General features: G+C 35.8%; 1 protein-coding gene across 7 annotated transcripts in view; it reads right to left on the bottom strand.

Moving 5' to 3' along the window:
• Nucleotides 1-26,661, bottom strand: part of CSNK1G3 (casein kinase 1 gamma 3) — a 120,789-nt gene that overhangs the window by 11,369 nt on the left and 82,759 nt on the right. Inside the window, exons 9-13 of one of the 7 annotated variants that reach the window (XM_018050687.1) lie at nucleotides 24,982-25,130; nucleotides 19,813-19,905; nucleotides 15,945-16,034; nucleotides 5,772-5,878; nucleotides 5,232-5,255 (exon numbers count right to left, since the gene is read on the bottom strand). In XM_018050687.1, coding sequence (XP_017906176.1) covers nucleotides 5,232-5,255; nucleotides 5,772-5,878; nucleotides 15,945-16,034; nucleotides 19,813-19,905; nucleotides 24,982-25,130 — 463 coding nt within the window. Of the gene's footprint in view, nucleotides 1-5,231; nucleotides 5,256-5,771; nucleotides 5,879-15,938; nucleotides 16,035-19,812; nucleotides 19,906-24,981; nucleotides 25,131-26,661 lie in introns of all 7 variants that reach the window. The other 6 variants (XM_018050685.1, XM_018050686.1, XM_018050688.1 and 3 more) reach the window with 6 other exon arrangements.

Below are 26,661 nucleotides of genomic sequence, written 5' to 3'. Positions count from 1 at the left end.
CCTGAACCCCCCTCCCACAGCCCACCCCATACCATCTCTCTGGATCATCCCTGTGCACCAGCCCCAAGCATCCTATATCCTGTATCAAACATAGACTGGCGCTTCATTTCTTACATGATAGTATACATGTTTCAGTGCCATTCTCCCAAATCATCCCACCCTCTCCCTCTCCCTCAGAGTCCAAAAGTCCATTCTATACATCTGTGTCTCTTTTGCTGTCTCACATACAGGGTTATCATTACCATCTTTCTAAATTCCATATATAGTGTCATAAACTATCTTCTCAAAAGTCTACCCAGAAACTGAAGCACGTTCCTCTGTCTGGATCTGAAGTTCTTATCTGCCCCTGTAATAACTCATTGGCTCATCAGTATCCAGTTGAGGGACTGTTGGTACCTGCCATACCCTCTGCACTTAGGACCCGAGAACCTAGCCTCTCCTCCTCTGGTTGAAGAGGATGTAGGAAGTATTTTTCATGACATCTAAACTTTAATTCACTGCCAAAGGATTTTTTTCCCCTTAAAACTTATACTTGAAATGTAATTTCATTCCTCTAGGTTTCTCAGTGATAAAAGTGAGAAACTATTTGGTTAGACAAGCAGGGTTTAGATCAGAGAGCAAGACCATGCATGTAACCACACTAACAAAGAAACTGCACCTTCAGTTTCTTCCTTTCCATCCCCATGCAGTAAGTATCTCAAACCTGAAATAACTTTCACAATTTGCCCACCCTCTCATGCTGGTTTAGTTTATACCTTCCTGCCTCCATCACTGTTAAGAGCCTTTTAAGTGACTTTCATGTAAGACTCACCTCTCTCCAATCTGCCATCCAAACGTCCCTCATCATAAATATGGCCATGCCCTTTCCTCTTAAATCTCAGCAATGGTTCTCCACTGTCCTAAGGCATCAGTTTTAAAAATTTGGTTCCAATGAATTTCTACTCTCCTCTCAGTCTCATCCTACATTAGGCTTCCTTTCCAGACAGCCTGCACCTTAGAAGGAAGGAAGGAAAAGAGAGCAGGAAGGAGGGAAGGGAGATTTCCTGAAGCCCAGGAAGTGACATAAACCTCAAAACTGGCACCAAAATAATTTTCTTAAGGTTCAATCTGATTATACCATTTCTTGGCTTAAAACCCACAGTGCTTTCTTGTGCTAAGAAAGATAATGTCCAATTTTTTTTTTAACCTTGTTACTAAAGTCTTTTGAGATTAGGCACTCAGCCTGTCTCAGTTCCCATTAATACAATCACACTCTACTTGCACGGGTCACTACTCAAACTTACCCATTTTTTCCTTGCTTCACGTTGTTACACAATCTCTTCTCTCTGACCCTCATTCCCCTTTTCAAATCATACTCATCTTTGAACTCTGGCAAATGTATCCTCACCCACAAAGACCTCTATGATCTTTAGCTGGAAATGCATACCCAGTCTCTGAACTCCATAGCGTTAACCCTATAACACCTTGTTTTAGATCGGTGATTCTCAATCCTGGTTATTCCTTAGAATCAGCTTAAAAGCATTTTAAAAATACTGGCAACCAGACCCCACCACCACTGAGAATGCACAGCCTAAGTAGTGCCATATTTTTAAAACTGCCCAGATGATTGTGATATCAAGCCAGGTTTGAGAACTACTCTACATGAAAGTCTCTGGTGTACTTACTACTTTCCCTAATGGAAAACAGGGTCCTGACTTATCTTCATAATCATTGTATCACCATACACACAACAACTATTCAGTAAATGACAGAAAATGGGGGGTGGGGGGGTGGCGCAGAGAAACAGAGAAACAAAGGAAAAAAGATGAATTCATAATACTTCAAAACTCAGTAACTAAACTTGAAGCCTTAGTCTCCTAAATTCCTAGAAAAAATGATGGGGGTCCTGTCATTTGTATCACCTGTTTTAAAAAATTCTCCACTACAGTTAAAAAAAAAAAAAAAGGAAGGCAAAATCTCATTACTATTGAAGGAGCCACTTTATCTTGGGGGAAGAGATTATTTTCCATCATTTGGAAATCATACATTTACATAAACTTGAGATTCTAAAATATTTGTTGTAGGATACATTTCAGTTTATGAGATGGGGTAAGAAAGACCTCTGCCACTCACAGGTAAGAAGAAAAGAAGGAAGTAACAAACAGATTCTGAAAAAGAATTCTAGGCCGGTCCCTAGCTACCCAGAAAATTGTGGAAAAGAGAAAAGAAGCATTAGACCCAACTTTGGAAAAGAAATTATGCTCACATTTCTTAATCACAGACTAAGAGGGTATAAGGAATGCAATAATGAGGCTATAGGAACATTAGAGTAACCTTGATCAAAGACAGGACAAAATGTTGTATGCTTAAAAACAATTTCCAACTAATGAACAGTTTGGGAAGTTCTGAGAATTTCTGTAACCCATCTAGAATAAAGCTACACTGAATTCATGGATTGCTATCTATTTTTCTAAACAAACTGCTGTGCTGCTAAGCTAAGTCGCTTCAGTCATGTCTGACTCTGTGCGACCCCATAGACGGCAGCCCGCCAGGCTCCCCCATCCCTGGGATTCTCCAGGCAAGAACACTGGAATGGGATGCCATTGTATCTGAAAACTGCTGTATTCAGATATAATTCACATACCATTAAACTGACCTTTTTAAAGCATATAATACAATGTTTTTTTTAATACAGTCAAGGGGTTTTTCAGCTCTCACCACTATCTAACTTCAAAATGCTTTCTTCACTCCATAAGGAAGCCACATAACCTACCAGCAGGCACTCCTCTATTCCTCTTCTCTGTTCCCGGCGTTCACTGTCTATTTTCTGTCTCTGTATATTTGCTTATTCTGGACATTTTACATAAATGGACCTTATAATGTGTAGCCTTTTATGTCTGGTTTATGTCACACTGCATCATGTTTTCAATTTTATTTTATATTGTCAACTTACAGTACATTGCATGGATACATTACATTATGTAGTCAATTATTTAGTAATAATTTATTGAGGCTTTAGGGATCTTACAATAAAAAAGGCCTTGTTTTTAAGAAATCCTGATAGCTCAGTTGGTAAAGAATCCACCTGCAATGCAGGAGACCCCGGTTGTTCGATTCCTGGGTCGGGAAGATTCCCTGGAGAAGGGATAGGCTACTCACTCCAGTATTCTTGAACTTCCCTTGTGGCTCAGCTGGTGAAGAGCCTGCAATGTGGGAGACCTGGGTTTGATCCCTGAGTTGGGAAGATCCCCTGGAGAAGGCAAAGTCTGCCCACTCCGGTATTCTGGCCTGGAGAATTCCAAGGACTGTATAGCCCATGAGCTCGCAGAGTCAGACACGGCTGAGCAACTTTCACTTTCACTTCAAGAAGTTTTAAAAGGTGGGAGATAGATAAAGAGAATAACATATCAATGACAGACTTAAGAAACTAACGGAACACAGAATTCAGAATGGAAAATGAGGCTGGGAAAGACAGATCAGAGCAACCATAAAGGGCCTGGTGCCATGCCAAGTGGTCTGGACTTGCTGTTCTATGCAAAAGAGAACCTCCCTTTAGAAAGAGTCTCCCCCCGTCTCCCCCCGCCATTTCCTTTTTTCTTGTCTTCCAACACCTACAGATAGAAACCCAAACCATAAACATACACACTGACACCCATCTCAACTAAATAAATTACTACCCATTCTTCAAAGCCCCCTCCACAAAGCATTCTCTGATCATCCTGTTAAACGACTCTACTGGGACCTTTTTCACAATATTTATCATACACTGACAAATGCTAAAACAGCTGCAATTATCCCTGCTGAAGAGTGAGCTTCATAAAAGCAAGGATAGTGTCATTATTTCTGAAATCCAAGCAGTGTAAACACTGAATGAATACATGGAAAAAATGCAATAGATTTGGTGGAAAATAGATCTCTAGGAGGATGAGAACACAGAATGGCCAGTTTCGGCGAAGAATCTGGGTGTGGAAGTAAAAACAGAGAATGTTGATGGAAGCAGCACAAGCCTGGGAAGATGAACGAGGTCACTGGCAGCAAACAGAGAAACAGAAGGGGTGATAATGGCAAGTGAGTACCTGCCACGCCATGTGCCAGACAAAATACCAGCGCTTTAGTACATTTAATTTTTTCAACAGCCTACGAGGTAGATACTATTAGCCTCATTTTACAGGAAAAGAAACAAGCCTGAAGAAGGAAACAGTGGCAGAAGTAGGTTTCTACAACTTACGTTTATTTGCAAAGGCCATGTGCATTACTATCTGCCTTATGTCACCCCCTTTTATAACTGTGCTTGGGATTGCACCAGCACCTATAACTGTTTTTTACTTTTGACATAAAAATACAGCAGTATGTAGCTAACTGATTATATCCTGAAATCCACCAAAACTAAGTCACACTGACTATGAATAAATTCCACAGTCAAACTGGTTAAAAGGGACACTTGCTCATTACTCTCTTAAACAGAAATATCCACAAAAGTTTCCTCATCTTTCAGTCAATAAATGAGCATTGTCTTAAAAATTATATAAGGTTCCTTTTAGACATGAGTAGAATGTTACACAATTTACTAATCTAAACAACTTTCATTATTTACCCCAAGGCTAACTCAAAATTTGTCCTAAAATCGAGGGAAGCATTTTAAACACGGCATTATAACTAAAGGCAAGTGTCAATAAATAGTTTAAGTTCAGTATTACTGCAACAAATAAGAATATTATTTTTCATAATATCTGTATTTAGCAGTTACTATTTAGATGAGGATTTTTCATAACACTCTCTTACTATCGTTTATCATGAAATTTAATAATGCATAGTATGTGTATTTAACAGCAATATAATTAGCAAGTGAAGTACTGGTTTAGTGATATTATTGCTAGGTGTATTTAACAATTACAAATAGGAAAAAAAGTTTAACTCAAAAACTTGCCTCTTTTAAAAGCAAATAATGCATTGTGTTACAAAACAAATGCATAAGCACAAGCAAGATTGGTGTATCATCTACTCAATAAAAAGTGCCCCCAAATGTTTCATCTACGTCACTTGAAACAAAAAAGCTGCAGCAGGCAAAAGAGCTCCTCAATTATTTCTTGCTTTTCAGAGTTAATGTAAATGATATTAAAGACTTTTGTATGACTTTTACCAATTATAATTTCTATGTTGAAAAGTTTGTTTTTAAAGACACAAACTGGTGCTAAATCTTTGAGATTATAGTCAACGGAGCTATTTCTGCCTGCCTACACTTGAGAACTCACCACATGTTCAACACTTTCTGGCAGCTAAACACAAAAAAAAAATAGAAGGAAAAAGAGAAAGAGAGAGATATCATCAGAAACTGCCCACACTGAAATTATCACATTGTTTTCATGCTTAATTTTTTTCCAAGCAGAGTTGTTATAATTTTAACAAAAAACAACTAATTTAAAACTAGTATTAATACATGCAGCATACCACAACATTAATATTTTTATGTTTACAGAAAAAAATACGCCTCTAAAGTATAGCAGTAATTTTTATGCACCAACATTCCTAAAACTAATAAGCTAAAAACATGCTGTTAACTCTAAATAAGAATTTGAGCACAGTTCTTAAATAACTAATTTTATATTATTAAAACATTTACTGAAATAGCACTATTTAAAACTTACTGGTTAAAACAATTAAATATACCAATTTGTTTTGCATGCACCTATTCCTTGAAAAAAATTTCCTTAAATAATTGCACATGACTGTAAGTCTCAAACATGCACCGTTTAAGGAAAAAAGTGACTAAATCAAGCAAGACCAATACATACTTGGTTTCATCCATCACCTCTACTTCTGTAGGGGCTGTGATGGGTGCATTTGAACGTCCTGCAGTAGGGTCATCTGTGTTTAATTCTCCATTTGTAGAACTTACAACCTGCAAAAAAGAAAAAGAAAAAAAATATATATATATATACACACACACACACAAAGTAATGTTTACAATGACAAACATAATTAAAGTATTTAAATTAGAAAGTTAATATGAAGACCACAAAACGATTAGTATGTAGTTGTTCATAACTAAATATACTAACAGGTCTACATTATAGATAAAGTCATTCAACACTTGCTTTTCAACTTACTTCCTGGTCATCTTGAAATTTCTGTCCTGTCTGCTGTCCTCTGGTTTTTAAGGCTAATGCAATCAGCTCCCTTTTGGGCACCCAGCTCCTTTGGTACTTTGTTACATCATGAATTATTTGCTTTGGAAACTTTAATATTGTTCTTCCAACAGATCCTCCATTTCAGTCAGTAATCATGCTCAGGTCTCACCCTCATTTTTGTCCATTCATTCACCCAGTTTCTCAAGCCCTAAATCTAGGCATCACTGTGATTCCTCTCTTTGACATAAACCATCAGCAGATTATGTTAAATCCTCCCTGACACAAAGCCCAAACCTAACTGGGTTCTCCCCACTCTTAAAACTACTAGAACCGCAGGCCAAAGCACCATTATCTCTTGAATGAAGAAGAGCAAAAACCGATCAACTGGTCAGCTTTTATTTGTATCTACCTCCCATTAATGGATTGTCCACACAACAACCAAGATGTTCCTTTAAGATGTAAATTAGGCAACACATAACTCTTTGCTTAAAACTCTTATAATGTCAACTTTACGGTTTCATTTGAAATAAACATCTATATTCTTTACTCCAATTTACAAAGCCCCACAAGATCTCAATCCTGTCTACCCCTTTGATCTCATAGCACTTTCCCTTTGTTCACTAGCCTCCATCCAACATCAAGCTTATTTCTACCTAAGGCCTTGACATTATCTTTTCTCACTCCCTAATTCTCTTCTTGCTTACTGTCTGTTTTCTTGTCTTTCAGATTCTCAGAGAACAGGATTTTTTTCAACATATAATCTAGAACTTTAGTGCAGAAACACTCTTACATGTTATACTTCATTTGTAATTCTTTGCAGAGCATTTATCAATAGTGATGTTTTTCTGACTGACTGACTGATGAGTTTCTTAATACCCATCCCAAACTCTATTAAAATTAAGCTCCATAACAGCAAGAACCTTCTGTTATTTCCTGAGAGATCTCCTCACCTCTATGTAGCACAGAAAAGGCACTCAATAAATATTTGTTGGAATAAATGAATATATGCATGCATGTATGAAAGCTTGAAGCAAGATAAAAATCATAACACTCCCAAATTCTCTTGGTCCAACAAAGTCTCTCTACTGTCCTATCTCTTGTTTTCCTCTAAACTTAATAAAAAAACAATCATCTTAGTTTACCACTTATATTTTTATAAAATTCCCTATTTATTCCTTAACTCCCCCCAAGGTATACTCTGACCCTATATCAGAACTCAAATTGAGGTTTTTCTTGAAGGTTACCAATAGTTCCTATAAAGTATGTTAGTAGTCTTTGCTCAGTCTTCATTTGCCTGTACATCTATCACTTGGCACCAGCTAATGACTTTGAAGTGAGATAGAGCTAGATTCAAAACCTAGTTCTACCACTTACCACTTAGGTGACTCTGGGAAGACACCTTACCTTGCTAAACCTCAGTATTCTCAACTATGAAATTGGAAACAGAAGTTATCTGTTTAATAAGGTTGATATGAATAGGAAATAAAATTAATATATAAAATACAGTGACTGGCATATAGTAAGAGTTCAATAAATGGTGGCCATCATTATTACCATCAGTCTAACCTAAAGAATGGCTTCAACTATTACCTTTACAAAAAGGATTCCCCAAGCCTAACCACTCACCTACATGGTTAGTTAGCTAGATCAAGTTTGGCACCTCATTATTTCTGAAACCAAATTTATCATATTCCTTCTTAAATCTGTTACGTTTCCTACAGTCTCTACTTTTACTAAAGCCCTACCCACTTCCCAGACCTCCAGGCTCAAAACTCTCAAACTCATTTCTGATGCTCTCTCTATGTGATCTCTTTATGATGTAACAAAAATCTAAGTATCAGAGTTGACAGGTGACTAGTAGACTTAACACTTCCATTTACAGAGACCGGTATTTCTAAAACTTAAATTCCAGGCTTCTGTGGTGGCTTAGTGGCTAAGAATCCACCTGCCAAAGCAGGAGATACAGGTCCAGTCCTTGATCCCAGGAAAATCCCATAGGCGGTTGAGCAACTAATCCCATGCGCCACAACTCTTCAGTCTGTGCTCTAGAGCCTGGGAGCTGCAACTGCTGAGCCCATGTGTTGCAACCACTGAAGCTCAGGCACCCTGGAGCCCATACTGAGCAACAAGAGAAGCCGCCTCCCTCGCACCACGACTGGAGAGTAGCCACTGCACACTGCAACTAGATAAAAGCCTGCGTACCAACAAAGACCCAGCACAGCCAGAAATATTAGATAAAATTATATATAAAAAGTTTAAGCTCTAAAAGGCAACAACATGCAAGCACTCTTCTAGGAACTTGGAATACCAGAGTAAACAATACAGAAAAACATCTCTGTCCTGGTAGACTTAATAGTGTAGAGAAATAGGCCCTCTCCCCTCAACTCAAGGAAGATAACCAGATATCAATCAATGTATCTAGACTAGGTCATGATTTATACAAGTTCCACTTCCTATAGCCTATATGGAACAAGTACTTAAGAAATGAGCACTGCATTTGTTCCTGCAGCTGAAAACACAAAGCTGCCTTGATCCTCTTTAGAGGCAATTCACCAGGAGGAATATTCCTAAGTCACCCTCTCAGCTTCTGGGGCACCTGCTTCCTCCTTTCTGTCATACTCTGTGGTACTGTGCCAATTTTCTCTCTTTCTGAAAATGTGAAAAGATACTTATTTGTTCTCATTACTGAATATAATTGGCTTCTTTATTTTTAAAAGGTCAGAGCCTCTACCTTGAACTGGAAAGAAGCTAAAAAGCAGAATTCTTATCCCATACTCTTCTATTCTCCATCACTTTTAACTAGCAGAGTGCCTTGCATGTAGTAGATAACTAACAGTTCAATGAACTATTTCCACTTTTATTTCCTTAACATGATAGTCAACATGTTTCTCCCCCACCCCTTTTTGTTCAATGGCCCTACATAGTTGGAAGGACACTCCTTACCCCATCAACTTATAGGCAGTTCCTCTGATGTGTCTTCCCTTTCTTAAGCAGCATAAATGAAAATTTGAAACTCCAGTATTCTAAATTTCCATGCAACAGCACCTATACACGCATTATAATTATATAATCTGATTTACTTCATTTCATATAATTTCATTACAAAGTTATATCAGACTTCAATAAATTTTATTTTAGTGAAATGTTTCAAATTTCATTCTACGTGGTTGATCAGGATCAGATTAAAAAGAAATTAACATCTGACTTTATAAAAATTTTAATGTAATTTTTCCTGGGCTCCTCAGATTCCCTCTGAGTAAAAGCCACCAGCCCAGGGTCAGAACACAATCAATGTGGTAACAAGAGTTCTGTTAAGCTGACCTACTTAACAGCAATGACCTAAGAGTGAATCAGGCATTAAAAGTGTTTCTGAAAACGAGTGGTCTTTTCTACACAGATCTTACAAGAAGAAACAAAGACATGATATTATAAACAATGTGTCAATATCTTCCTGGAAACCAAAGGCAAAGGATTAAACAAACAAAAATTATTTTTGTAAGCCAAATTTTGAGGAATGATTCCACTTAGGTGACATTTCTAGAATGATAATTCAAACTAGAACATCAGAATCTTTGCAATATTAGTGTTTATCAGGCTACTTTCTTCAGAGGATGAGATGGTTGGATGGCATCACCAACTCCATGCACATGAGTCTGAGCAAACTCCAGGAGATGGTGGAGGATAGAGGAGCCTGGCGCGCTGCAGTCCATGGGGTTGCAGAGAGTCAGACGTGACAGAGCAACTAAACAACAAATCTAAACATCACAAATGCTTTGAGGTTTGACGTTTCAAAAGAAAATTCAGCTATTTTATAGGATTTTTGTTGTTGCTGTTCTTGTTCTTAAAGAAATTTTCACTGTTATTCCCACTTGATAAGAAACTTAGTGTAATTCTCATTTTAAGAGGTTTAAAAAAAGGTAACTGGCTACAGTTTCACTCTCACAATATCAGAGTTAAATGGGAGGCGGTGGGCAAAAAGCCTGTAGCTAAGCAAGGGCAAAAAATAACGGTTCATTAATGCCTGCCTGCCCCATCTAATTCCAAAGAAATCATTATCATAGACGAGTACAAAGACAAGTACTGAAGGATGTTAAAATGCCAATTAATTTACTTTCTGAATAGAATGAATTCAAATTTGTTATAATACTATCTTCCTAATTTCTATTTGAAGTTTTGTGAGCATGTTATCAAATGCTCAGTAGAGGTACATTATATTAATGAATAAATATTCATCTAGTCAAAAAATATATTAGAAATACTAAAAAAACATATTTTACTTAAGACACTTAGCTTTTTCTAGAGGCATCTATAAGAAAGCATACTAGTATACGAGATATTGTTAAAAAAGTAATTTTCAAAGAGTTTACTAGACCTGTACTAGGGTTCAACATGACTGTATGAAACCAGCTTTCTAACATATTCTAAAAGCTATAGAAATATAATTAGTATTCCAACTGATGACCCAAAGGCCCAGTGACTTTCTCAGTGACTTTCAACAAAGAAAAACCAAAATGGATTCTCTATTAGATCTCTGAGTGATCTAATATTCACTTAGACTTAACAGCACTCTATACTTTGAGTATTCCAGTCTTTCAAGATGTTACTGCAAATGATACTGGAAAAGTGTTAAATTCCTTAACATGAGATACCTGGTTTTCTTTCATTTCCTGGTGGCTCAGAAAATAAAGAATCTGCATGCAATGCAGTAAACCCAGGATCAATCCCTGGGTCAGGAAGATCCCCTAGAGAAGGGAATGGCAGCCCACTTCAGTATTCTTGCCTGGAGAATTCCATGGACAGAGGAGCCTGGCAGGCTACAGTCAATGGGGTAGCAAAGAGTCAGACATGACTGAGTGACTTCACTCTCAATGTTCAGACTACCAGCCCTTTGCTGCAAAACTCCTATATATCATATCCTAGCTCTCCCCTCCCCTCCTCGGAGCAGTTCTTAGAGTTACTTAAGATACTGCCTCCAGGCTTGATGTCCTGAAAATTCCCACTCAATAAAACATAACTCTCAACTTTTAGATTGTGAATATATTTTTCAGTCAACAAAATCCCAACCATTCCAAAAGTCTCCTGCCTCTTATTTTGGGTAGAGCAAGCTCAGTTTACACTATATTCTCTCCCCTACTATAGTAGCTATTAAAATCTTTCCTTACTGCCAGAAAAGAAAAAAAAGAGTACCAAAACAAATGTGCAATGCTGATTTATCCCAACTGTAACTAAACAAGGGATTTCCTAAACTAAAATTAAAAAAAAAAGGAGGAACTGGAAATTATTTATGTAATAAAGGCATGTAACTTCTCTCATTCTATAAACCTCTCTTTTCCAGACTTTAGTACCCTCCCAAAAAATAAAAGAGATGACTGTTGTAGTTACTCAATTTCTTTTTCCTTGTTAGGACCTCAGTATTTTCAAAAAATTGAAAAAGAAAACTAAAACTGATTATCTGAAATGTTTTGAAAAGACCTGCATTAATTAGAATAAAGGAGAACTGACTCAGATATGACATCTATTACTTCTGACTTTTAACCACATATGTCTTATCATTTCAAGATATGTTTGTCTGATTCTTTTTTTGTTATCATCACCTGTATCTGCATTTCTGAAGTGATAACAACTAAAATATCAGACTGCTTATTATAACAAGTAATATTATCCTTTCATTTCATCAACAATGCCTGGCTGTAAAACACATCGGCACCACTTGCGATTCTGCCCTTTCTCCCCAGTGTCACACGCTTCCTTACATGAAAAAAGAAAGGCTGGACAAGCAGAGGAGCTTTCCAACAGTCAGAAGGTATGCCACGCCAAGTAAAATAGTTCTCTGAGTAGTGCCCTTAACAGCTGTCTTCTTCCCTCTGCTTGCCATGACCTCTCAGCTTTTACAGATCAGATGTTTAGTCAGCATAGAGCTCCATGAACTGTGTTACAGTGAAGAGTTCAACACAGTGGAATTAGAGACTAGTACTATCTGCTGCCAGTGGTACATTTTAAAACCTCATTTTGGAAATCCTGATTTGCCAGGCAGAAACCTATCAAAAAGGATAACTTGACCCCTCCCCTTTCCTCAACTCTCATACCCAATTAAATTGTATCTTCTGTCTTTCAAGTCCTTTTGTTTCTCTTCATCTCCACTACCCATCATCTCTCAACTGTCGACTTTTGATAGTTGTGGCCCCACCTTAGACTTGTCTCCCTTCCATCTGGTCTCAAAAGTATCTCTGTAAATGCTAATCAAGTTACTTCTAATTCTCTTTATGCCTACCCAATACCCTTAGACCAAAACCCAAATTTAATAACAAAACTTTTAGGTCCTTCACAATTCCCCTCCAGTCTGCCTGTCAGCCTCATTTCTCAAAACACAATAGCTTGACAGAACTGCATTTAATTCCTCAATCTGTCTCCCTCTCCTCCACAATCTTACACACAGTTCTCTCTGCCTGGTACACTCCTCTCTTAACCCCTTCTACCTTCTTCAAATGCTAAGTCCTACTGATTCTTCACTTTGAAAACATGTGAAAAAATAGAATATAAATGATATTTTTTTCAGGAAACTTGAACTTGCTAAATCCAAGCTAGGTGCTTTTCCTACATATTCTCATAGCACCCTGTACTTTCTCCACTTATCATACCACCTGTTTATTAGCTCTTTCCATTAACTGAAAGCTCCAGACACTGTATCTGTTATTCTCTCCTTCAGTCAGAGAACCTACTAGCACAGTGCCAAGCACCTGGTAGACATTTATATATATTTGCTGTATAATGAATAGGCAAGAAACTGAAAGTGGTAGGTCTAGGCTTCTCAACCGTATTTATTACCAGTGATTCTCAGAGGAGCAGGGGGGGACACACTTGTACCCCTAGGAAATTTTCCAAATCACATACAAGCCAAGAACAGATTTAAAATACAGACTTCACGATATCTGAATATTATTCTTAATCTCTTAAGTGGGGAAAGTTTATCAAATAGGTGGCATCATCCTTCTGATGAGTAAATTAACTGAAGAGACAGAATAAAATTAGATAAACCCCATTTCACAATGCATTCTTTTGGCTACATCTCTATACTTCACTTTTCAGAGAAGTATTGTCAATACTAATACTAGTCAAGCTTCTTAATTTGCCAAAGCAATAGATGATTCTGCTATTTAGTACTTCTTTAGCCCTAGACTCTATGCTAAATACTTTTTTAAAAAGTTCTCACAAAACCATGAATAAAGCTATCATTAATATCCCCGTGTTATGATGAATAATCTAAGGCATGAAATTTGAAATTATGCTGCTAACCACAAATAAATCAACTTGGTAACCTATATATCTGACCTATAATATATATATAATAATTCTGAAAAGATAAGGAGTTCAAATAGAGACTCCAAGGGGCATATATGAAATAGTGAGTGAGGATTTTTCTATAGGTCAAAAAGGCAAGAGGTGTTCGTATACCAGATAGCAATCTACTTATTTTGTAAATGTATTTCCTGAAAACTATTTGATGATACGCCCTTAGTATTGGTTGAGGAAAACTTTTTAAATGCCATGTAAGATCTTTGTCACTCAGTCGTGTCCAACTCTTGGCAACCCCATGGACAGTCCATGGAATTCTCCAGGCCAGAATACTGGAGTGGGTAGCTGTTCCCTTCTCCAGGGGATCTTCCCAACCCAGGGATCAAACCCAGGTCTCCCACACCTCGCAAAGCCAGTGACTGAAACTTTGTCCAATAGGTGGTTTAACAACCATGGAACAAAGAACCTCAAGGCAAATTCTTCTCATACTGCGTATTAGTAAAAAGATCTTTCTCTTTATATCTTCCCTTTATCAAATGATGAGAATGAAAACAACACACTGCGTTCCGTTCTTCTTTCATTCAAAGTAAAATATAGTATTCAATTATTGGAATAATCATATTAGCTCAGACTAAGATACCTTTACTTCCTCTCACTACTATTACTTTTTAGACTACCACTTCATTAGTCCAATGATGCCAGTGTCGTACCTTTTCAAATTTTAAATTATACATAACAGCATTTTGGGATGCAGCAAGATTCATGCATGATCTTACTACGCTGCTAGCAAATTTTCCATGACAGTAAAACCACCTCAATATTCATCACATCAAGTTAATTCAGGAAGTAACTGAAAAATAGTGTAAAAATTTTTACTCACTTATGGATTTACCAGAATAGTAAAGTGATCACTTACTAAATATTGTAATGAAGACAGACGCAATCTTTATAAGGCAGAAAAGTTTTAAAGAGACGAGAAATAAGCAGATTTAAAATATATCTTTGAGAATATGTGAAAAAATAGAATAAAATACTGGAATGATTAGCCAACAATGAAACGCATTCACCCTTTGACAGTACAAAGAGATCCCATGAGCCATCTCTGGGAATTCCACAAAGTGGGAAAGAAAGAACTATTGATAAATTTGCAGCAATGGTACAGAAGTAGTAGGAAAGCTTTCTAACAGTATCTTGTTATAGATTTCCCTGAACCCTGAGCAAGACACGTGCTATAAAAACATACAACACTTAGAAACAAAAAATGTATACAGATACATGCACAATCCAGCTTGTGTTTATGCAAATTAAACATAAATTCCTCAATTAACTTTTCCAATGACATGAATTTAGATCACAAAAAAGTTTTACCTCTCAGGCTCCCTTGCCTCTGAATCCCTCACTCCAAAATTTGACAGCACTATGCAAATTCTTCTGTTAATACATGACTGAAAGTTCCACAGACTACGAAATTCTATAAAAGTTGGTTTCACAATTTAAACTACCTCTAAAAGCTAAAGGTGGGAAAAACATGATAACTCATAAGATTTAATTAAGAATTGGCTTTTTCAGAGTTCAAATCAAGACAGAATAAAACCAAGCACGGATTCAGATTAACATATATGAAGAAAAATATAAATTTGGTAAAATATAACAAAAAATTGTTCAAGTCGAAGTATGTGGAGAAAAAAAATCAAAAATAGGTTTTAGACTGAAATGGATTGAGAGAACACTTCTTATCTCAATTACTTTAAGCCAGCATTCAAATTATCTTAAACTGACATTTTTAAAAGAAATAAGAGACTCAGTAATCTCTTCCTATTTTTATAATACATATAAAAGATTAAAATTTAGGGGGGCATTTAAGGGAAGAATATAGTAGTTATCTCTAAATGTATAGAAAAGGGGGAAAAAGGAACACATCAAAAGACTAAGGGACAACTTTAAATTTTTATAAATATCCAGAAAATAGAGGGAAATGTTTTATAAATATCTGTCCTTGAAATTATTTTTTCCATGTTTTACTTTATCCAAATAAAACAAAATATGTCATTGTAAAACTGGGGTCATGTTTATTTGACCAATTAATCAGAAAATACATTCTAAGGACTGAGAATAAAAATGTTAGATAACTGCTTAAATAAGTTTAAAGGAAGCAAAATAATGAAAGGATAAGATATAAAAATGTTCTATTACTTAAAGCATTAAAAAAGACTGAGCTTATTACTGGACAATAAAGTTTAACAGATAGATCAATAATAGCTATCCACTATTTTGTTTTTCTAACCTGTTCTCAGTACAACTTATTTAAATACTGTTGCATGTGCTTGCAAAAATGAACAAAGGCAAAATCTTAGTATCCCTTAGGTGGTCTTGCTAGACCATGTTAATTTTTCTTTTTTGGTTAAATTCAAAGGAATAGAATTATGGAGAGTTCAGCAACAAGTCGTTCATTAGGATAAGAAATCATGCCATGAGTTCCAAAAAGGGTTAGTTGTATAAATCTGGGAAATAATCACTCATGCAAAAATCAGAAAATACCTGTACCGAGCCACCATGTCTGTCTGCTGCAAGGTGAGCTCTCAAATGATGGGGATTTGCCTGCTGGGAGTCCCAAGCTGCCCTGTGGTCTGTCGACTGCCATTTATTTAATGCATGTGGCATGCATGGAAGAAGAGAAACCCAAAATGTTAAACATCGCATCCTAATAATATAGAAAACAAATGTATAAAAGGAAAATTTTAAAACCCTTGCTATTCTGAGTCACAGATGCAGTTATCTTTGCATAGTGAATGTGGAGAGATTTCAATGAAATTGGTACAATTATGTAATGATCAACCACAAAAATAAAATAGCACCACAGAATTTTAGAAGTGAAATGACTTTAGATATCATAGACTCCACTCTCTAATTTTATAAATAAAGTTAACAAAAACTAGAGAGGTAAAAATAACGTGGTCAAGAAAACACTCCATAAACTATGAAATGTTCTAAAAAGCTATCCACTATATTTTCTTACAGTAGAGGTCCCCACTGGTTTTTTGATAAGAAAACCACTTCCAGCAACATTTAAAAAAAAGACATTACTTAAATAGCCACACTTAAGGTCTCAGAAAACTTAAAAAATTTCCTCTTCTTGCTTAGTACACTGTTTCTGGCTGTGAGGATAATACAAGAAAACAGAAAAGTTCCTTGAAAAATAAGAACTGCTATACAGAATACCAAGAAGATATGAAAAACAAATTTTTTAAGTGACAATCTTTCATATATGAATCCCTTTGCTTCCTTCATCTATTTTTTTTCATCTGGTTCAAATTAAGAGACCTATTTCCATGAAACAGGCTGATAATTCTTGAAGATTTTAGATGACCTGGCCAGCCTGTATGGCAATAACCACAAACTAAATAATAATCTACTAAAAGAATTGAGTAACGGCTTAATAGGGAGCAATTTCTATGTTTCAGGAAAATGTGGACAGTACCACTATGGGGGAAGGAATACAATATTTAAGTTTCTATCACACGCTTGGTTCTGCATTGGCTGCTTTATATGTGTTATCTCATTTTTGAGACAGAAAGTATTATCCTCATTTTACTGATGAAGACACTAAGACTTTAAATACTTCTCTCACATCACAAAGTAGCAAACAGTACACCTGGGATTCAAACTGGGAGCCTACTATTTTCCCAATATTACTACCTAGCTCATTACCACAATTACAGGAGCCTGGTGGGCTGCAGTCCATGGGGTCGCTAAGAGTCAGACATGACTGAGCGACTTCACTTTCACTTTTCACTTTCATGCATTGGAGAAGGAAATGGCAACCCACTCCAGTGTTCTTGCCTGGAGAATCCCAGGGATGGTGGAGCCTGGTGGGCTGCCGTCTATGGGGTCGCACAGAGTCGGACATGACTGAAGCGACTTAGCAGCAGCAGCAGCAGCTAAAGACTTCAGGGCTCTTTTCTTTCTTTTTCAACTAAAGTAAGGAAAATCTTGCCACAAAGTGTCAAGTACACTGGGCTATATGCAGACTAAGAATATCAGTGGCCAGAGTAACCTTTTAGGAGAAGAGATGTTAAAATCAAGTAAACACAAAGAATAAATGTTCTGGCACTAAGCTTCCTAAATTAAATTGTACGATACAAAACTACATACTCTGTGGCATAAAATATGTCATTAAAACAATTATGACAATTCTAATGTCCCTTCACTAAATGCTCCAAATTTATCACCAGAATTCAGTTGACTTGTAGGCTAAAGTGAAATAAATTAGATGAGACCATGGGATAGCAGGCAACATCTGGGAATCATGGACCTTTTAAGAAGACACCAAAAGCTATGCAACCTCTCCTCAAAATAAACATTTGCATCCACCCAACACTGCCTGTAAAATTTCAAGATCCCCGAACGTCAACCATTGACTCTAAGTTAAAACTGTTTATCTGAGGATATTACAAAGGTTTCAGACATTTAAAGAATTAACCTTTCTTCTTTGGGGATTATGAACTGTTGGTTTATCATACAACTTAAGCTGTTTACTGCAGCACAGATAGTTAAGAAATTTTTTTCTAGATATACAATGTTTCTATCATGATAAGAAACATATCTACATATCTAGGTTGCAAATTCAATATATAAGCTATCTTAAAGGATTTCCTGAAAAAAAAAAAGACTCCCTACATTTATTACAAGAAGGACTACATCAATGAAATACGGTTCCCACCCTCAGTGAGCTAGCAATGAGCTAGCAAGACATATGTGAAACAAGTAGAAAGTTAAAACTTTAAAATTTAATTCAACAATAAAAGAAGAGTTTCATTTATTACAATACCTAATAGCTCAAGTAGAGATCCTCACAGAACATGAATTACTGGTCTTGTTCCACATACATTTGAGAAATTAACTGGTTTATAAAACACATACTCAAAGTCTTCACTTCTCCCATTTCTTTCTATATACAGCATCTTATCAGAGTACTCAAGCTATCAATGTCTCTTAATTTATACTGGATGTAATTTATATATAAGACCCTTTACTGCCCAGTTTTTCTAAGGCAAAATTATAAAACTAATCTTTTTTAAACTGTGTATACTTCAAAGCAGAAAATTATAAATACTTCCTAAATGCAGCATTTTATTTCACTATGATTTTTAGTAAGTGTATTTCTTCTTTGATGTCTTTTTTTAACGCTCAGCTCAACCCTGATGGAATACAAAATAGATAGCACACTACCCCTCTCCAAAAAGGGTTATAACCGAAAGTTCTAAAGATACCGTTTAATTCAATGTAACAGCAAAAATTCTGTCAAAAATGGATTCAGTAAGGTTTCTCTATATAAAAAAGACGAGTAAAAATGTTGCTCAAAAATTCAACAGCTTCCAATTTATCTTACCCAGAAAATACAACTCTTCAATGAATCTTCTATATCTTGTCTTGAACCTGCTCTCTGCTCCAAATCAACTGCTTATTTTTCCTCAAACATATTCCACATTTTTAAACTTTTGGCTTCTAATTTTTTAATGCTCACTCTCTCCAAAATTCTTATTCCTTAGGCTGCCTTTAAAAATTCCATTCATTCTTCATGCTCATCTCAAAAACCACGTTTGCATATAAATCCTACATATTCCAATGATCCTCTATGTCACTTTATTAATGTATCTCTCATGGTACAGTTTATTCTGCATTGTTATGTAGTTATTTGTGAATTTATTGTAATAATGATAACAAGAACACCAGCCACAAGAGTTGAGACTTAATGAATGCTTACTATATGCTAGGAATTAACATGCATTATTTCTATTTTATAGATGAGAACTGAGGCTTTGAGTGAATGAGTAACCTGCCATATCCAGGTCTGATTGATTCCAGAGGTTCAGTGAGCTCTTAGCCACTCATTACAAAGTCATTTCTCACAGGTTGTATGTTTTTCCTTACTTCTGCATTTCTGCAATGTGGAGAGCAGTAGCTTTCAAACAACAGAACTCAGTAAATAATTTATTACACTAAACTGGACTACAGTTAGAAAGAACAACTACTATTACAACTCATTCCAACAGGGTATCGAAATACTTCTGTTGTAACAGAACAATATTCTCAAAGTTTATACTAACACCATTAATCAGGATTTGTGATTAAACAATATTAATGTGAACATTAGGGGAAACAGCCTATGCATTGAAAATATGTGCATTTTTATCCTTAATATGTCTGTATATGGTCTGTTTTATAGAAGAAAAGGATATGTATTTCAATCATTCAATATGTATATATATGTATGTATACACACATGTGCAAACACATGCACAAATTATAAAGCTGTCATCTGGGCATGATAAAACACCAAATACATTTATAAACAGTGAGAAGGTAATACAGAAATAAATCAAGACAGTTCATATCTAAAAGGACAGCAAACCTGATTTTTGGATTGTATCTTATCTCTGTGTGGATGTGCTTCTCTGTTTGATGACAGAGCAGGATCTTGTTGAACTGCACCCACTGGAGTAGGCTGCGACACAATAACAATTAGCATCAATGCATTCTATTTCAGAAGTCTTATTTTAAATTATTTAGCACCTTAACATAATAAAAAAGTAATGATACTATTACATAAAGCCTTAATTAAGAAAAGGTATCTTCCCTAAAGTACGTCATTAAATATACCAAATTAAAGCAAGAAATTATAACTACTATTTAAAGCAGCTTAAAAACATTTCAATAGTTTATAAAGTATTTATTTTCATATCAACAAAAGACCTTTTAATGTTATCATTACGTTTTAGGTTAATTCTTATGAAAAAAAACAAAATGTATTTGTTTATGTCTCTCATTTCCAAAGCCAATATATAAACAGAAAAAAGTACTTTATGAAAATTAAGGGAATAATTTTTTAAATAAGCTAATAAAATTGGTTACTGTCAATATTGTAACTCAGAAGAGACTTTTATAAAATTTAAATGTTCAAATATAATTCAAAATTTCATAATAAATGCATTAATCATAGTATATTCAGGTTTGCATTTTAGATACAATATACATTCAAATCACTTTGGAGCTAAGAAAAATACAGATTAAACATTTAAGTCAACTGTTTAAAAGTACTTGAATCTGAAAGCTTCGTAGTTCCAAATATGGACAAAATTTGGTATCAGTGAACTGAAATTAAAGTAAATTTTGTAAGGCGTTCTTATTCTTTAAAAAGAAGACTGGTGAGAATAAATATTTGATTTCTTTTAAGTCATCTCTTCAAAAAAAGAACTTAATGTTGTGTCCATTTAAATAATGACACTCATCTCATCCCATAGTTATGATCAAGACAAATTTCGGGGGCAGTTTTTATAGTTAAAGAAACCTAAACTTGCTCTGATACCTAAGTATCAATCTATTGCAAAATAACCTAAAACTGCTAGAATAATTAAAGTATATTCTAAAATTATGAATATCTTGAGCAATGACTGGAGAAAAAACTAGCTGATCTGTTAAAGTAATCACTAGAATACTGTATTTTTAAAAAGTATGTTTGATATTAAGAACTAAATCAAAAGTAAAACATTCAAAATAACCCATTACTCTAAAAAGCAGACTCCAAATTCTCCATTTTTACAAAACTCAAAGAATGAATCCTTTAAAAATTATTTATTCTCAATCCTAAAATGTATATGGAACCACAAAAGACCCTGTCAAACAATCTTGAGAAAAAAGAACAAATCTGGAGATATAACACTCCCTGACTTCAGACTATACTACAAAGTTACAGTAATCAAATCAGCACAGTACTGGCTTAACAAAAGACACACATGTCAACAGAAAAGAGAGCTCAGAAATAAACCCACAGATATATGGTCAATTAACCTAATTAATCTATGACAGAGGAAGCAAGAGTATACAAACAAGAAAAGATAGTCTCTTCAGTAAGTGGTGCTGAAAAACTGGACAGCTGTGTGCAAAAGAATGAGATCAGAATATCCTAACATTATATACAAAAACATACTCAAAACAGATTAAAGACCTTTATGTATGAAACCACAAAATTCCTGGAAGAAAGCATAAGTGAACACTCTGACTTAAATTGTAGCATATTTTTTTGGGTCTCTTACGGTAGAAGAAACAAAAGCAAAAATAAACAAATGGGACCTAATTAAACTTTAAAGCTTTGGCATAGCAAAGAAAACCATCAACAAAATGAAAACGCAACCTACTGAATGTATCTGCAAATGAAATGACTGAAAAGAGGTTAATAGTCAAAATTTATGAACAGCTCATACAGTACCAAAAAAAACAAACAACAAATAAGCAGATCTGGATAGATAGTTTTCCAAAGAAAACATACAGATGCCTAAGAGATACAGGAAAAAATGTTCAACATTACTAAGCATCAGAGACATTAAAATCAAAACCATAATGAGACATCATTTCACACTTGTCAGAATGGCCATTATTAAAAAGACACAAAATAACAATTGTTGGTGAGGATATGGATAAAACCCTTGTGCACTACTGGTGGAAATTTAAATTAGTACAGCCACTGTGGTAAACATTATGAAGATTCCTCAAAAAACCAGAAGTATAACTACCATATGATCCAGCATTACACTGCTGGGTATATACCCAAAGAAAACAAAAAAAGTAATTCAAAAGGTTTATGCACGTCAATGTTCAAAACAGCATTATATACAATAGCCAAGATATGGAAGCAACCTAAGTGCCCAGCAGCAGATGAATGGACAAAGATGTGGAGAGGAGCTTCCCTGGTCACTCAGCAGTAAAGAATCTGCCTGCTAATGCAGGAGACATGGGTTCAATCCCTGATCCAGAAGATCCCACATGCCTTGGGGCAACTAAACCTGAGTGCTATAACTACTGAGTCTGTGCTCTAGAGCCCATGTGCCACAACTGAGGCCCACAAACCCTAGAGCCCAAGCTCCACAACAAGAAAAACAACTGCAATGAAAAGCCAGCACAGTGCAGCTAGAGACAGCCCCTGCTCTCCGCAAGTAGAGAAAAGCCTGTGTAGCAATGAAGAGCCAGCACAGCCAAAAGTAAGAAGATAAAAAACAAACATTTTAAAAAGAAACGTTACGGAAGAACTACGGACGGAGGTTCGTGACACTATACAGGAGGCAAGGATCAACACCACCCCAAGAAAAAGAGATTCAAAAATAAAACAGTTGGCTGAGGAAGCCTTATGAACAGTTGTGAAAAGAAGAGAAGAGAAAGGCAAAGAAGAAAAGGAAAGATATACGTACCCATTTGAATGCAGAGTTCCAAAGAACAGCAAGGAGAGATAAGAGAGCCTTCCTCAGTGATCAATGCAAAGAAACAGAGGAAAACAATAGAATGGGAAAGACTAGAGATCTCTTCAAGAAACTCAGAGATACCAAGGAAACATTTCATGCAACCATGGGCACAATAAAGGACAGAAATGGTACAGACCTAACAGAAGCAGAAGATATTAAGAAAAGATAGCAAGAATACACAGAAGAACTATATAAAAAAAAGATCTTGTTGATCCAGATAATCATGATGGTATGATCACTCACCTAGACCAAGACATCCTGGAATGTGAAGTCAAGTGGGCCTTAGAAAGCATCGCTACGAACAAAGCTAGTGGAGGTGATGGAATTCCAGTTGAGCTGTTTCAAATCCTAAAAGATGAAGCTGTGAAAGTGCTGCACTCAATATGCCAGTAAATTTGGAAAACTCAGCAGTGGCTACAGGACTGGAAAAGGTCAGTTTTCATTCCAACCCAAAGAAAGTCAATGCCAAAGAATGCTCCAACTACCACACAATTGCACTCATCTAACACGCTAGCAGAGTAATGTACAAAATTCTCCAAGCCAGGCTTCAACAGTATGTGAACCGTGAACTTCCAGATGTTCAAGCTGGATTTAGAAAAGGCAGAGGAATCAGAGAACAAATTGCCAAAATCCACTGCATTATACAAAAAGCAAGAGAGTTCCAGAAAAACATCTATTTCTGCTTTATTGACTATGCCAAAGCCTTTAATTGCGTGGATCACAATAAACTGTGAAAAATTCTGAAAGAGATGGGAATACCAGACCACCTGACCTGCCTCCTGAGAAATCTGTATGCAGGTCAGGAAGCAACTGTTAGAAGTGGACATGCAACAACAGACTGGCTCCAAATCGGGAAAGGAGTACGTCAGGGTGTATACTGTCATCCTACTTATTTAACTTATATGCAGAGTACATCATGAGAAACGCCTGGCTGGATGAAGCACAAGCTGAAATCAAGACTGCTGAGAGAAATACCAATAACCTCAGACATGCAGATGACACCACCCTTATGGCAGAAAGCGAAGAACTGAAAAGCCTCTTGATGAAAAGTGAAAGAGGAGAGTGAAAAAGTTGGCTTCAAGCTCAACATTCAGAAAACTATGGCATCTGGTCCCATCACTTCATGGCAAACAGATGGGAAACAGTGGAAACAGTGACAGACTTCCTTTTTTGGGCCTCCAAAATCACTGCAGATGGAGACTGCAGCCATGAAATTAAAAGACGCTTACTCCTTGGAAGAGAAGTTATGACCAACCTAGACAGCATATTAAAAAGCAGAGACATGACTTTGCCAACAAAGGTCCATCTAGTCAAAGCTATGGTTTTTCCAGTAGTCATGTATGGATGTGAGAGTTGGACCATAAAGAAAGCTGAGCACCAAAGAATTGATGCTTTTGAACTGTGGTGTTGGAGAAGACACTTGAGAGTCCCTTGGACTATAAGGAGATCCAACCAGTCCACCCTAAAGGAAATCATCCCTGAATATTCATTGGAAGGACTGATGCTGAAGCTGAAACTCCAATACTCTGGTCACCTGATACGAAGAACTGACACATCTGAAAAGACCCCGAGGCTGGGAAAAATTGAAGGTAGGAGGAGAAGAGGATGACAGAGGATGAGATGGTTGGATGGCATCACCGACTCAACGGACATAAGTCTGAGTAAACTCCGAGAGTTGGTGATAGACGGGGAAGCCTGACATGCTGCAGTCCCTGGGGTCGCAAAGAGTCGGACATGACTGAGCGACTGAACTAGACTATATGATAAACTATTACTCAGCCATAAAAAAGAATGGAATTCTGCCATTTGCAACAATGTGACTGGAACTATAGAGTATTATGCTTAGGAGAAATATACTCTTGTTATCATTAACATGTGGAGTCTTAAAAATAAAACAAACAAATGAATGTAACAAAAAAGGAACAGACTTAGAAATATAGAGAACAATCTTGTGGTTACCAGTGAGGAGAAAAAACAGAGGAGGGGCAAGACAAGAGTAGGGGATTAGGAGACATAAACTGCCGTCTATGAAATAAATTAGCGAAAAGGATATACTATACAGCACAGAAAAATATAGATATTATTCTGTAATAACTTAAAATGGAGCATAATCTATAAAAATATTAAATTACTATGATGTTCACCTCAAACATACTGTAAATCAACTATACTTCAAAATAAAAATTTATTTGTTCTCAGTTCTTCAAATAAAGGATCTCTACTATGAAAAAGGAAGCTAAGTACTACAAATAATCTTTTGTTTTTCTTATACAGCCTGTAGTACTCACCAACTGTTTACCAATCCAGTCATATTCATAATCAAACATATATCCTTTTCGATCAAACAAGTCAGTAAAAAGTTTCCTTAGGTAGTCATAATCTGGTTTTTCAAAAAAATCTAGCCTTCTTACATAACGAAGATACGTTGCCATTTCTTCTAGAAGGAAAATAAAAATTACTCTGATTAAACTTTTCTATGTACATTTTAATAATAAAATTATAAATATCTAAAAGGACAAGTATTATCAGAACACATGAAAAAGTAGCAAGATTCTACTATCAGTTAAAATATTATGAACTTAATAACAATAAAATTAAAAGGGTGAAAAGAAGGGAGGATAGGAATCAGAGACAAAAGAAAAACCTGAGATTTAACAAGTATTATTTTTGCTTCATTTCATTAGAAAAGAATGAAATTTTTTAAAAATAATATTTTTAATAGAAACCTTGGATAGTACTGAAGGTTGAAATAGAAATTTCAACAATGCATAATTATTTAATTACAAAACACCATACTCAGCTCATACTGTTAATACTGATGAGAGCTGATTTTTATGTGAAAGCATCTGCACTCGTTTGCTGGATTTCCTTTACAATCTGTGACAGATACTAACTGACCAAAAGAGGATTCAAATATTTAACCTAGGCTAAATGGTATTCTACCCAACAGATCTAGCAACATAGAGCTAAAACAGATTCAGGAGAACAGTTTAATTCTTCTCTTAATTTCTGGTCATAAAAGTTACAATTATTTGGTAATATATAAACCTTTGAATGGTATTATAATTCCCAAATGCATTAGAGATATATATGTTTTAAAAGGCCATCTTTTCCAGAAGTAAAAGAAAGAAAAAGTCATAAAAATCAAAAAGCAAAATGGTGAGCAATCAGTAAAACAGTTTTAACATGTGAGTACTATAATAAGAGATGGTAGGTTATACCTAGCTGATCCAATTTATTCATGGCAGCTGGTAAGAACAGGGTAACCCATAGCCTAGGAGGCACGCAAGTAGCACCAACCCAATTACATGGTGACTCTCCCAATATTCTGCTGCTGCTGCTAAGTCACTTCAGTCATGTCCAACTCTGTGCGACCCCATGGACTGCAGCCCACCAGGCTCCTCAGTCCATGGGATTTTCCAGGCAAGAGTACTGGAGTGGGTTGCCATTGCCTTCTCTGCACTCCCAATATTCTACTTTCTAGCTAATCATCTAGTTTACTTTGGCACTCCCATATTCCTGCAGAAATGTGTACAAGCTTCTTAATGTAGAGCCAATCTGCCTATAGCTAAACTGTTTGGTACTATATCATCAAGTGATTTTTTTTTAATCTTCCAGTTCTAGATGTGATAGCAAGAAAACAAAACATATAATTAAAGTTTGCTATCAACGAATTAAAAAAGCAAACTTGAAAAAGGGCTACCTGAGACTATGCTGCTGACACTTTTATAGTAATAATGCCAGCACTGTACAAGAGAAGCTGCAAATACTGAAGTGAGATATTAGGTTGATGAAAAAGTAACTGTGATTTTGCATGGTTGAACACTGCCATTTGATATTGGAATACATTCTTAAATAAGTATGGTTATACATCATTTTAATGCACATTCCTCACTATTTTTTTTGCTAATGACTAATTACTTGCTTTTTATTGTATACATATTTTAGACTACAGAAATTATGTTAGA

This window comes from Capra hircus, chromosome 7 (genome assembly GCF_001704415.2).
Source record: "Capra hircus breed San Clemente chromosome 7, ASM170441v1, whole genome shotgun sequence".
NCBI classification, from domain to species: Eukaryota; Metazoa; Chordata; class Mammalia; order Artiodactyla; family Bovidae; genus Capra; species Capra hircus.
The sequence above is the reverse complement of the archived record's forward strand: the minus strand, read 5'-3'. Positions and strand labels throughout refer to the sequence as shown.